Genomic DNA, 11,794 nt, shown 5'->3' with positions numbered 1-11,794 from the left:
GCAGCAGCAAGTTACTGAAAGACCCTCTTTCAGTTATATCTTTTCACTCTTTTTATTGTTGAACTATTCAAAATGGCACCAGATTGTGGTGACAATTGAAGCTTTTCGCTGCATTTTACTGTATTAATCATTGAAAATGCAAGTGACAATAAATAGATCAGTCATTCACAAATCATTCATTCACTCCCCAACATAAGAACATAAGAACTAGGAGCAGGAGTAGGCCATCCGGCCCCTTGAGCCTGCCCCGCCATTTAATAAGATCATGGCTGATCTTTTTGAGACTCAGCTCCGTTTACCCGCCCACTCACCATAACCCTTAATTCCTTTACTGTTCAAAAATTTATCTAGCCTTGCCTTAAAAACATTCAGCGAGGTAGCTTCAACCACTTCACTGGGCAGGGAATTCCACAGATTCACAACCCTTTGGGTGAAGAAGTTCCTCCTGACCTCAGTCCTACATCTGCTTCCCTTTATTTTGAGGTGATGCCCTCTAGTCCTAGTTTCACCTGCTAGTGGAAACAACCTCCCTGCCTCCACTTTATCTATTCCCTTCATAATCTTATATGTTTCTATAAGATCTCCCCTCATTCTTCTGAATTCCAATGAGTATAATCCCAGTCTACACTGTCTCTCCTCATAATCCAACCCTCTCAACTCTGGAATCAACATGTGCTACAGAAAACTGCACAGATACTTTTGTGACATCTGAGATGTGTTGGACAGGAAATGCCTGCCTATAAAGAGGTATTATAGAAATAAAATTTCTTTGCGAACATTCTTTCCGGATCAGCTCACCATATTTGCATATATTTTGACATAGCTATATTTTGACATAGCATCCATCTATTACGTGATGTGACTTAACAAGAAGCCATTTAAAACTATAATCACACTGTTTATTAAAAGTTAAACAAGTCTGAACGGCCCAAGAATTTACAAGTTACCATAACGCATCAGAATTATAAAGCAGTTTGACAAAGTGAAGAGCAAATGCTCAAGGACACTTAAAACATCATTAGATGTCAGCAATATATTTCATAACTCAGGTTACAGCTGATTGGAAAATTACAGTAACAAACAAGAGCTCACAGAGATGATGAACAACATCTGAACAATATTGATTTACTGGGGAGAAAAATAATTGAATCTTCAAACACTTTTATTAACAACCGTATATTTTTATTCTCAGAAGTGCTTGAGCAAATTAAAACCGTGATCAAGCATCAAAGTCCTCAAAGTTCCTTTGTATCAAATTCCCAAAATAGATTCATCCCAAAGTTTTTCTTCTTCTGTTCTTGTATCAACTTCCTTCTTTTTCTTTTGCTTTTTATGTTTTAGTTTCATTTCCTCCTTTTCTTGATTAAGTTCCTTTTTTTCCTTTTTATGTTTTACCTTTTCTTTGTTGAGAATAAACTCATTTCGATCCCTTTGCTCTGCTTTCTGCTTTGACTCATCTTTAACTTGTTCCAAACACAGTCCCTCAGGGCTCTCCTCTACCCTGTAGCTCAGAAGCTCACTTTCCCTTTTAGTTTCTATTTCCTTGTTTCTTTTGTCCCTTCTGTGTTTCTTCTTCCCTCTAATCTTGTCTTTTTTGCAAGAGTCTAAGCTGTCATCAGAGGTTATGGGTTTACATTCATCGAATGACTCCAAGCTGGATGGACCTTGACTATTTTCTGGATGCGTTGGCATCAGAGCAAGTTGCATGTGTGTGTGGCATTCTATATGCAAGTTACTATTTTGTTCGCATTTGTCCCTCAGATGGTCATTTTGCAACGTGGGCAACAGCTCAGCTCCAATTTCCACGTAATTTGGGAAAGCGTGTTCATCTGGGAGACCACTTGGTTTGGCTGTAGGGAAACCTTCCAACGGATATGCAGGAGAATGGGGTGGGCTGGCTGAAGGCAAGTTCACAGTGTCTTCTTCTTCCTGATTGTCTTCAAATTTTCTAAAGGACACCTTTGGCACCAGACCCCTTGCTTTCTGAACTTTAATAAAGTCATCGAGTTCATCCTGGAATGAGTCGTAGATCTTTGACTTAGTATTCTTTACCAGGTTAACCACTTTATTTTCTCTGTGGATAAATAAAAACAAAATGATCAGCACTTGCTTTTAGTGGAGCATGTAAATTAGATTACACAGGGCTCCCCGATTACAGGCTGTTCATCACACTCTGTCACAAAAATGACTGGGATCCTTCATGTCAAGAATGTACCACATAAATAGGTTAGCCAGGAGATACTAACTTTCAATATGACGGAAATTACCATGCTAAGTTACTACATTAGAAAATGCATGAATTTCCCCAAGGATATGATTTATCCAAAAGTAATCCAGAAAAAACTATATATATATATATATTCCTAATTCAATGCATAGACCTAATCATAGAATCTCTTTGGTGTGGAAGCAGGCCATTCAGCTTATTGAGTCCACACTGACCCTCTGAAAAGCAGCCCACCCAGATCCAACCCCCTACCCTATCCCTGCAGCCCTGCATCTCCCATGGCTAATCCACCTAGCCTGAACATCCTTGGACACTGAAAAATTTGACATGGCCATTCCACTTAACCTGCACATCTTTGGACTGTGGGAGGAAACTGGCGCACCTGGAGGAACCCCACGCAGACATGGGGAGAACGTACAAACTCCACACAGACAGATGCCTGAGGGTGGAATTAAACCCGGCTCCCTGGCGCAGTGAGGCAGCAGTGCTAACCACTGAACCATCTTGTTGCTCCATATGGAATTTAGTTGAAAAAATGTCAACTGATTTACATAAACTAAACATTAATGAATGGCAAAATGCACAAATGAAATATGAAAAGCCAAACAGCTTGTTTCCAGAAAGACTTATTGTCAGTTTCATTACTAGCAAACCTTCAAGCAACGTGGTATTTTGTAATTCAATCCCAATCATTAACATAACAAGTGTATTTGTATCAGTGGGATTTGGATGGAAAAAAATGCAAAACTCTTACTTCAAGTGATGTTTGTATCCTTGTAGGTGACACTGGTACTGCTCAATGGAATTGAGTGTAACATTGCAGATAGCACATGGATAGTCACCCGCTCCTACTACAAAACATAATCCGAATTATTTTTCCAATTATGACCAAATCTGTACAAGATTAAGACTGTTACCTATTTACTTATTTTCAAACATACAGATGCTTAGGAATTAAGCATGTAAATGATAATCTTTACGAACAACATTACTTCCATCACTTTGATTCACTTTGTACTACAGGTGCCATTCTCGGCCCATTTGCCCATCTGATCACGGCCCCGTTGTACTCTGAGGTAACTCTCCATTTTCCCTATTTCTTGCTATTTTTTTGCCCAAATTTATCAGCTCACACTATTAAATTCCATCTGCCACTTATCTGCCTATTCTGTGAGCCTGTGTGCTGTTGCAGTGTTTTCTTTATGCTTTTGTGTGATACGAGCATTGCTGGGTTGGCTAGCATTCATTGCTCAGTCCTGGCTGCTCTTGAGCAATGACTTCCATTGTGCTTGTTACTCAAGATTATCTTTATATTTAGTCAGCGGGCATTTCAATATAGATTGCAAATGTCCGCAAATTTCTGACTTACAAAGTTACAACTTGACATCAAGCCATGTTTCTTTTCTTGTATTCTCCAGTTCACCTAAAATCTGAAGATCTTGATTCAGAATTTGTGAAACCAGTGAATGTAATGTCTGTTGTACCTGCATTCTTCCTATTTTTACCAATTAGAAAAAAATTGCTCATGAAATGTGGGTATCACTGGTTAGGACATAATATATTGCTCATCCCTAATTGCCCAGAGGGCAGTTAAGAGTCAACCACGTTGCTGTGTTTGGAGTGACATGTAGGCCAGATCAGACAGCATATGTCCTGCCACAAAATGAATCAGTTTTTGTTTAATGACAATTTACAGTGGTTACAAATATTTCTTGTCTAGAATTCAAATTTCACCATCTGCCATGATGAGTTTGAGCTCATACCCAGAACATTAGCCTGGAGTTCTGGATTACCAGTGACATCACCACTATACCACTGCCTCCCCTAATGCAGTGATATTGAGAATTACTCACCATTCTTCTCAGGAGAATCTGTCTCCTTCCCCATTTCCTCCATTAGTTGTCTCCTTAGGTCATTTTTCTTGTGCTTCTTGCCATTGTAATGTTGCTGGGCCATTAGTGGGTTGTTAAAAGAGGCATTGCAAAGTTTGCAGAACCTGTTGGGATCCTCCAGGTCCAAAGCTGCGGAAGCTGCTGTAGCAGCTTCCTGTGCCACTTCTTGTTTGCCCTTTTCCAGTTGCTCACTCTGCACAGACCCCTCCTCTGAAGGTGGACTTGCCACATTTGTGGTCACTGTGATAGAACACAGCACTGAAATTCAAAAAATGGCTGCAATGACTCAAGATAGCTTTCAAATTTTACACTTCATATTACTGTTTTTGAGAAGTTGAATAGTGCACAGCTTCTACTGGAGGAGAACAAATACACTTATATCTGTAATGTCATATAGCTAACAGATCATACCTATGCCCCAGAAATTGGGGCCATATAAAGGTACAAATCAAACACTATTTGATCAAATTTCAAGTTTTCAATCCAAAAAAAAACAATAATATTCTTAAATATGTTGTTCTAATGAGAATGAACATAAAAATTAGGAGAAGTAGGCCATTCAGCCCCTTGAACCTGCTCTACCAGTCAGTAAGATCATGATTAACCTGTTTGTATAGAACTAGACCACAGAAATCTATCCAAGTTAAGTTTTACAAATTATTTTACAGGTGCTTCTCCTTTAAACTGATAGTTGCGTTGTGTGATTTCCTGCTATAGAAAATCCCCATAGAAGATCACGTTAAGGGGAAGTTTGCATTACAGCGTCCACTATTCATCAATTGCCAATTCATGTTAATGAAACACATTATAGCAGAAATACCTGTAGTAATAAAACTGATCCATTACACAATGTAATGATAATTATGTCTTAAGCTATTTACATGACAGAAAGTATCAGAGTACAGTATTACAGAGAATAACTGCATTCTGAACAAATACCAATTTTGGTAATTAATGGCTGTTAATGTATGTGGTAGGGGAAAGTTTGGAAACTTTAATGAAAATTAAGGGGTTAATGTGCAATATTGCATGGACATGAGGTTAGCAAATAAAACTACTGCACATGGGATGGGGAAGTATACCACAATGATTTAAGAATTGGCTAGGATAGACTCGACAGAGAGCAGAGGGTAGGAATAATTCATTCAAGATGGCGGCAGAGTAAGATGCTCCAGTTGGAGCTTCTCTGCTCGCCAGTTCTTTTTCCTTTCTCTATCTTTTTTTTTCCTCTTTGCAGCAGTTTCTCTTCCCTCACCCCCCTGCCCAACTTCTTATACCACCCTACCCCACCTGGAGAATGGAGGCGAGACAAATGTAGACAAGTCGCGGTTGGAGCCTGGGCGGGGGCGGGAGCAGAGTGCATGGGACGAGTTCTGGAGCAGGGAGCAGAGCGAGTGACAGCCAGAGCCCATAGCGGCAGCAGAACGAGTGCAAACCAAGTCGCGGGCTGCGTCCTAGAGTGAAAGCGGAGTGTGGGCCGAGTCCTGGAGCAGCAGCAGAGCGAGCATGGGCCAAGCTGCGGGCCAGAACCCTGAGCGGTAGCAGAGCGAGTCCTGGACACAGGCCAGCACATGAAGGCAGCACGGCCTTGTGTTCTGAAGCTCGGTGGGCCCAGACTCATTTTGGAAAAGGACTATAAGTTGAGTTCTTTATAGACACCTTTTATACTCATTCTGGGCTTTTAAACTCTGTATTCCCATGCTAATTTTTTTTTACTATTTCAATTCTATGACAACACAAAGTAGCCTGTCCCTAAGATGGAGCCAACAGACAACATTGCAAATTTTTCACTGCACTACTTTGAGTGCACGTGACAATAAAGGCTATTCTAATTGGATTGTACTCAGAATGGGGGGCAGGCAGCTATTTAGTGGGATACAACAGTGGTTAATGCTAAGTCCATAACTGTTTACAATCTTTTTAAATGATTTGGACATGGAACCACATATCTTATTGATGAATATTGCACTTTTTTTACAGATTTGCTGATGACACTACCAACTGGGTAGGAATGTAGGTTGTGAGGCAGGTGCAAAGAGGATTCAGAGGACTTGGATAGGCTATGTGAATGGGCTAGAACATGGAAAATGGAATATAATGTAAATAAATTTAAACAGATTCATTTTTGGCAGAAAACACAGAAAATATTTCATAAATGGGGAGTGTTTAGGAAGTGCAGGTGTCCAAAAAAACCTGAGTGTCCTTGTCCGTGAGTTTCTAAAAACTAGCATGCGAGTGTAGCTACGAATTAGAAGGTTAAACAGTATATTAACATTCATTTCAAGGGAATTTGAGAACAAAGATATCTTGCTGCAATTGATACAGCCTCATTGCAATCTTAGCTGGAATATTGTGTACAGTTTTGGACGCCTTATCTAAGGAAGGATATTCTGGCCGCAGAGGGAGTGCAATGGAATTTCACCAGGTTAATAAAAACCGAAAGAACTGCAGATGCTGTATATCAGGAACAAAAACAGAAGTTGCTGGAAAATCTCAGCAGGTCTGAGTTCTGAGGAAGGGTCACTGGACCCGAAATGTTAACTCTGATTTTTTCTTCACAGATGTTGCCAGACCTGCTGAGCTTTTGCAGTAACTTCTGTTTTTGTTCACCAGATTAATCCTTGGGATGGCTAGAATGTCTTACGAGGAGAGACTGAAGAAGTTGGCTTGCGCTGTCTAGAATTTCAAACAATGAGAGGCGATCTCATTGAAACTTTCAAAATTCTTACAGGGAATGACTTGGTAACTACAGAGATGTTTCCCCTGGCTGTCAATTCTAGAACTGGGAGACATTTTGTGGTTAAGACTGTCGAGTGTGAATCCATGAATCAAACTGAAGTCAGAACCAATAGCTTGTACTCTGACAAAATCAGACATTGAGCATGACATAGGAAATGGAATCTTCAGAATGAGCTTACTCCTACCAGTCTGTGGCTGTGTGATACACGGCTGCTCTCCGACAAGCTGTTTGAGCCGCTTTGCATGAATCTTGCCTTTATAATGGGACTGAGCAACTATGGGGGATGTGAAAACCATATTGCATAGGATGCAAAATTTATTCTTGTCCACTTCGCCTGTTCCAGCATCCTGCAATCAAACATCAGGCACAATCTCAGTAAACACACCAACTGTCAATTTATTTGGCTAAAAGTCTGCAGTTTGAACACCTGCAGTACAGCAACTTATATATTTTTTTAATAAAGAAGGATAAGTACGTAAGTAACACTTCAACATTTCTCAAGCTGTTTCATGTAGAATGAACACAGAGCGACAACTCAAGTAAGAAAATGTGGTATCCACTTTTCTCACAACCAGCAAACATGATGAATGACCCAGTTAATGTGCTGGTGGTACAGGGAAGCCTGCCATGATGATAGCAGATTTTGGCAATTTCCTTCAATATTAAAAACAGGATATTAAAAGAACAGCAGATAATTAGTCAGATAACATCTCAATAACAGCACATTAAAAGGAAACTATCTATAAATAATTATTTGATTAGCTATTAATACACTGCAGTGTCACCTTTTATCATGTGCTTAGTACAGTAGTCAAAGTAAATCCTTTAAATTCAGTTTTGACAGGGTATCATCCCCGGTTCAAAGGAGAGTGCAGAAGGGCATGCTAGAAGCAGCATCAGGCATACCTGAAAATGGGGAGCCAACCTGGTGAAGTTACCATACAGGACTACTTGCATGGAATTCAGCATACACAGCAAGTGACAGAAACAGGTAAGCAACGTCACAGCCATTGAGTCAGATCTAAGCTCTGCAGTCCTGCCAAATCCAGTTTTGAATAGTGATGAACAATTAAACAACTCACTGTAGATGGAGACTCCACAAATACCCCACCTTCAGATGGAAGGAGCTCAGCACATTAGTGTAAAGGGTAAGGCTAAAGTATTTGTAAAATCTTTAACCAGAAGTGCTCAGTGGACAATCCATCTTGGCTTCCTCTGTAGGTCGCCAAAATTACAGATGCTAGTCTTCAGCCAATGCATTTCACACCACGCGAAATCAAGAAACGGGTCTGGGCCTGACAACAGTCTGGCAATAGTACCAAAGACCTGTGCTCCAGAACTTGCCGTTCCCCTAGCCAAGCTGTTCCAGTATAGCTAAAATACTGCCATACTCAACAATATGGAAAATTGCCCAAGTTTGTCCTGCACACAAAAAGCAGGACAAATCCAACCCGACAAATTACTGCCTTAGTTTACTCTTGATCATCCGTAACATGATGGAAGGTGTCATCAACGGTGTCATCAACAGTGCTATCAAGTGGCACTTTCTCAGTAATAACTTGCTCATTGATGCCCTGTTTGGGTTCCGTCAGGGCCACTCAGTTCCTGACCTCATAACAGCCTTGGTTTAAACATAGACAAAGGAGCTGAATTCTACAGGTGAGGTGAGTGTGACAGTCCTTGACATCAAAACCACATTTGACCAAGTTCAGAATCTTAGAAGCCTTAGCAAAACTGCAATCAATAGGAATCAAGGAAAACTCTCTGCTAGTTAGAGTCATACCTGGAACAAAGGAAGACAGTTGTGGTTGTTGAAGATCAGTCTTCTCAATTCCAGGACATCTCTGTAGGAGTTCCTCAGGATAGTGTCCTAGGCCAAACCATCATCAGCTGCTTCATCAAGACCTTCCCTCCATCACAAGGTCAGTACTGAGGTGTTTGCTGATGACTGCACAACATTCAGCAACATTTGTGACATAAACTGTCTACATCCAAATCAGAAAGACCTGGACTATATTCAGGAGTGGGCTGACAATTGGCAAATAACATTCATGCTTACAAGTGCCAAGAAATGACCATCTCCAATAGGAAGGAATCTAACCATTGCACCTTGACTTTCAATGGCATCATCATCGCTCATTATCAACATCGTGAGGATTACCATTTACGAAAATCTCCACGGGACTCACCATAAAAATACTGCAGCAACAAGAGCAGCTCAGAAATGAGGAATCCTGAACGGAGTAACTCACTATCTGACTTCCCACTTCTGTCCACCAACTACAAAGCACAAGTCAGGAGTGTGATAAAATACTCCCCACTTGCCCGGATGCATGGTGCTTCAACAAAGCTCAACAAGCTTGACACCATCCAAGACAAAATAGTCCAATTGATTAGCACTGCATCCACAAGCATCCACTCCCTCCATCATTGATGCTTAGAAGCAGCAGCATCTACACAGCTCCATATCAGTATCTTCCAAACCCTTGACCACGTCCATCTAGAAGGACAAGGGCAGTGGATACATGGGGACACCACCACCTGCAAATTCCGCTCCAAGCCACTCACCGTTTTGCTACTCCTTCAGTTCACTGCATCAAAATCCTGGAATTCTCTCCCTAACACATACACCACATGGATTGCAGAGGTTCAAGAAGGCAGCTCCCCACCATCTTCTCAACGGCAACTAAGGTCAGGCAATAAATGTTGGTCCAGCCAGCAAAGCTCATGTCCATGAGAAATAAACAAAAAAGGCTGACGATTCACCTAGCCATAGATAGAGAGGGGAATAGGATACTACAGAATTAGAGTATATCTTGCTTACTCCTGTGGTTTTAAACAATATTGTTTTTCCTATTAAAGGTCTTAAAACCTTAAAGACTTGTGTGATCTTTTAAGTTGGTCACTGAAATTCAAATATCTTCTTGATTGTAAAACCCGAGTTGCGCATGAAATGGTACTGAGGAGCCATTTTATCAAACTGCTTTTAACCTTGTGGTGAAGGTTTATCCACAGTGCTGCTAGGAGGAAGTTTCAGAAGCTTGACTCAACGATGATGGAGAAACAGTAACATATTCCCAAGTCAGATAGGTTACTTGAAGGCATTGCTACTCCCATGCACCCACTGCCGTTATCATTTGGGATGTTGGAGTTCTGGCTTTGTGGGGTTTGGTCAAAGAAGCCTTGGTGCTAATCTTCAGTGCATCTTGGAGATGGTACATAGGAGAGCACCAATCTGAAGGAAGTGAAGGTATAACATGGAAAAGATTTTTTAAAAAATTCATTCTTTCATAGTATATAGGCATTGCTCGTACCATTTGATGCCCATCCCTAATTGTCCTACGTCTAAATTACTTCCAAGACCATTTCAGAGGGCAGTTCAGAGTCAATAACAGAAGACTTGGAGTCAAATGTAAGTTCAGACCAGGTAGGATTGGCTGATTTCATTCCCTAAAGGGACATTTGTAAACTAGATGGGATTTTACAACAATCATGACAGTTCCATGACACTATTAGGTGTCAGGCCCACTAAATTGAACCATTACATTCAGCATTTTGCAGTTCAATTACGTTCAATTTCAGATTTTTAAAATTGACTTGAAATTCCACTAGCATCCTGTTGGGATCTGCATCTATATTTGGCCCTCTGGACAACTAATTCACTGACATTACCACAAGGTTACTGCTTTCCCCAAACTCGACTCAAGTGGGCTGCTTTGTCCTGGATGGTGTCAAGTTTCTTGAGTGTGGTCGGAGCTGCACTGATTCAGGCAAATGCAGAGCATCCCATCACAGACCTGATTACTGCCTTGTCAATGGCGAAGAGACATTTGAGAGTCAAAAGGGGAATTATTCACTGCAGAATAAGTATCGTCTGACCTATTTCTATAGCTCAATATTTACATGGTTGTTTCATGTGAGTTTCTGGGCAATGTTGAATTTAGGATTATGGTGAATGGGGAATTTTGCAATGATAATGCATTTCAACATCAAAGGGAGATTGATACTTACTCACTTGTTGGAGACTGCCATTGTCTGACACTGTGTGTGTGGTGTGAATTGTATTTTCCACTTACCAAACTCAACCTGAATATTGTTCAGGTCTTGCTACATGTTGACACCGACAGTTTCAAAATTTGCAGACTTGAAAATGGAACTTAACACGATGCAGTCATTGAGTCCTACAGCATGGAGGCAGGCCTTTCGGCCCAAACTGGTCCATGCCGAACAAAATGTCCATCCACGCTAACCCCATTTCTCTGCACTTGGCCCATATCTTTCTAAACCTTTCTTATCTGTGCATTCATCCAAATTCCTTTCAAATGTTGTTAATGTACCTGCCACAACCACTTCCGCTAGCAGTTCATTCCATATGCATACTACCCTCTGTCAAAAAAAAAGTTGCCCTTCAGGTTCCCATGTATTCTTTCCCCTCTTACCTTAAACTGATGCCCTCTAGTCCTCGATTCCCCAACCCTGGGAAAAAGACTGAGTGCATTCACCCTATCCACGCCTCTCATGATCTTAACCACTTCTATAAGATGTCTCCACAGTCTCCTACACTCTAATGAAAAAAGTTCTAGCTTGTCCAACCTCTCCCTATAACTCAGTCCCTTGAGTCCTGGCAACATCCTTGTAAATTTCTTCTGCACTCTTTCCAGTTTAATAACATCCTTCCCATAGCAAGGTGACCAAAACTGAACCCAATACTCCAAGTGCGGCCTCACCAACATCATGTACAACTGCAACATAACAACCCAACTTCTTTACTCAATGTCCTGATTGATGAAGGCCAGTGTGCCAAATGCCTTCTTCACTGCCCTGTCTACCTGTGACTCCACTTTCAGAGAACCGTACACCTGAACTCCAAGGTCCCTCTGTTCCACTACACTCCTTAAGACCCTAACATTCACCAAAAAATTCCTACCTTGATTT

The 11,794-nt window shown here is 41.0% G+C and overlaps 1 protein-coding gene across 3 annotated transcripts in view; it reads right to left on the bottom strand.

Moving 5' to 3' along the window:
- Nucleotides 1–876: 876 nt before the first annotated feature.
- The window catches only part of LOC109923889 (zinc finger matrin-type protein 1-like), a 38,018-nt gene continuing 27,100 nt past the window's right edge, over nucleotides 877–11,794 (bottom strand). The window contains exons 4-7 of one of the 3 annotated variants that reach the window (XM_048604820.1): nucleotides 7,044–7,206; nucleotides 4,081–4,377; nucleotides 2,982–3,078; nucleotides 877–2,074 (exon numbers count right to left, since the gene is read on the bottom strand). In XM_048604820.1, coding sequence (XP_048460777.1) covers nucleotides 1,252–2,074; nucleotides 2,982–3,078; nucleotides 4,081–4,377; nucleotides 7,044–7,206 — 1,380 coding nt within the window. In that variant the 3' untranslated portion in view covers nucleotides 877–1,251. The remainder of the gene's footprint in view (nucleotides 2,075–2,981; nucleotides 3,079–4,080; nucleotides 4,378–7,043; nucleotides 7,207–11,794) is intronic. The other 2 variants (XM_048604833.1, XM_048604825.1) reach the window with 2 other exon arrangements.

This window comes from Rhincodon typus, chromosome 1, assembly GCF_021869965.1.
Source record: "Rhincodon typus isolate 14 chromosome 1, sRhiTyp1.1, whole genome shotgun sequence".
Lineage (NCBI taxonomy): Eukaryota > Metazoa > Chordata > Chondrichthyes > Orectolobiformes > Rhincodontidae > Rhincodon > Rhincodon typus.
This window is presented reverse-complemented; position numbering and strand designations above follow the sequence as displayed.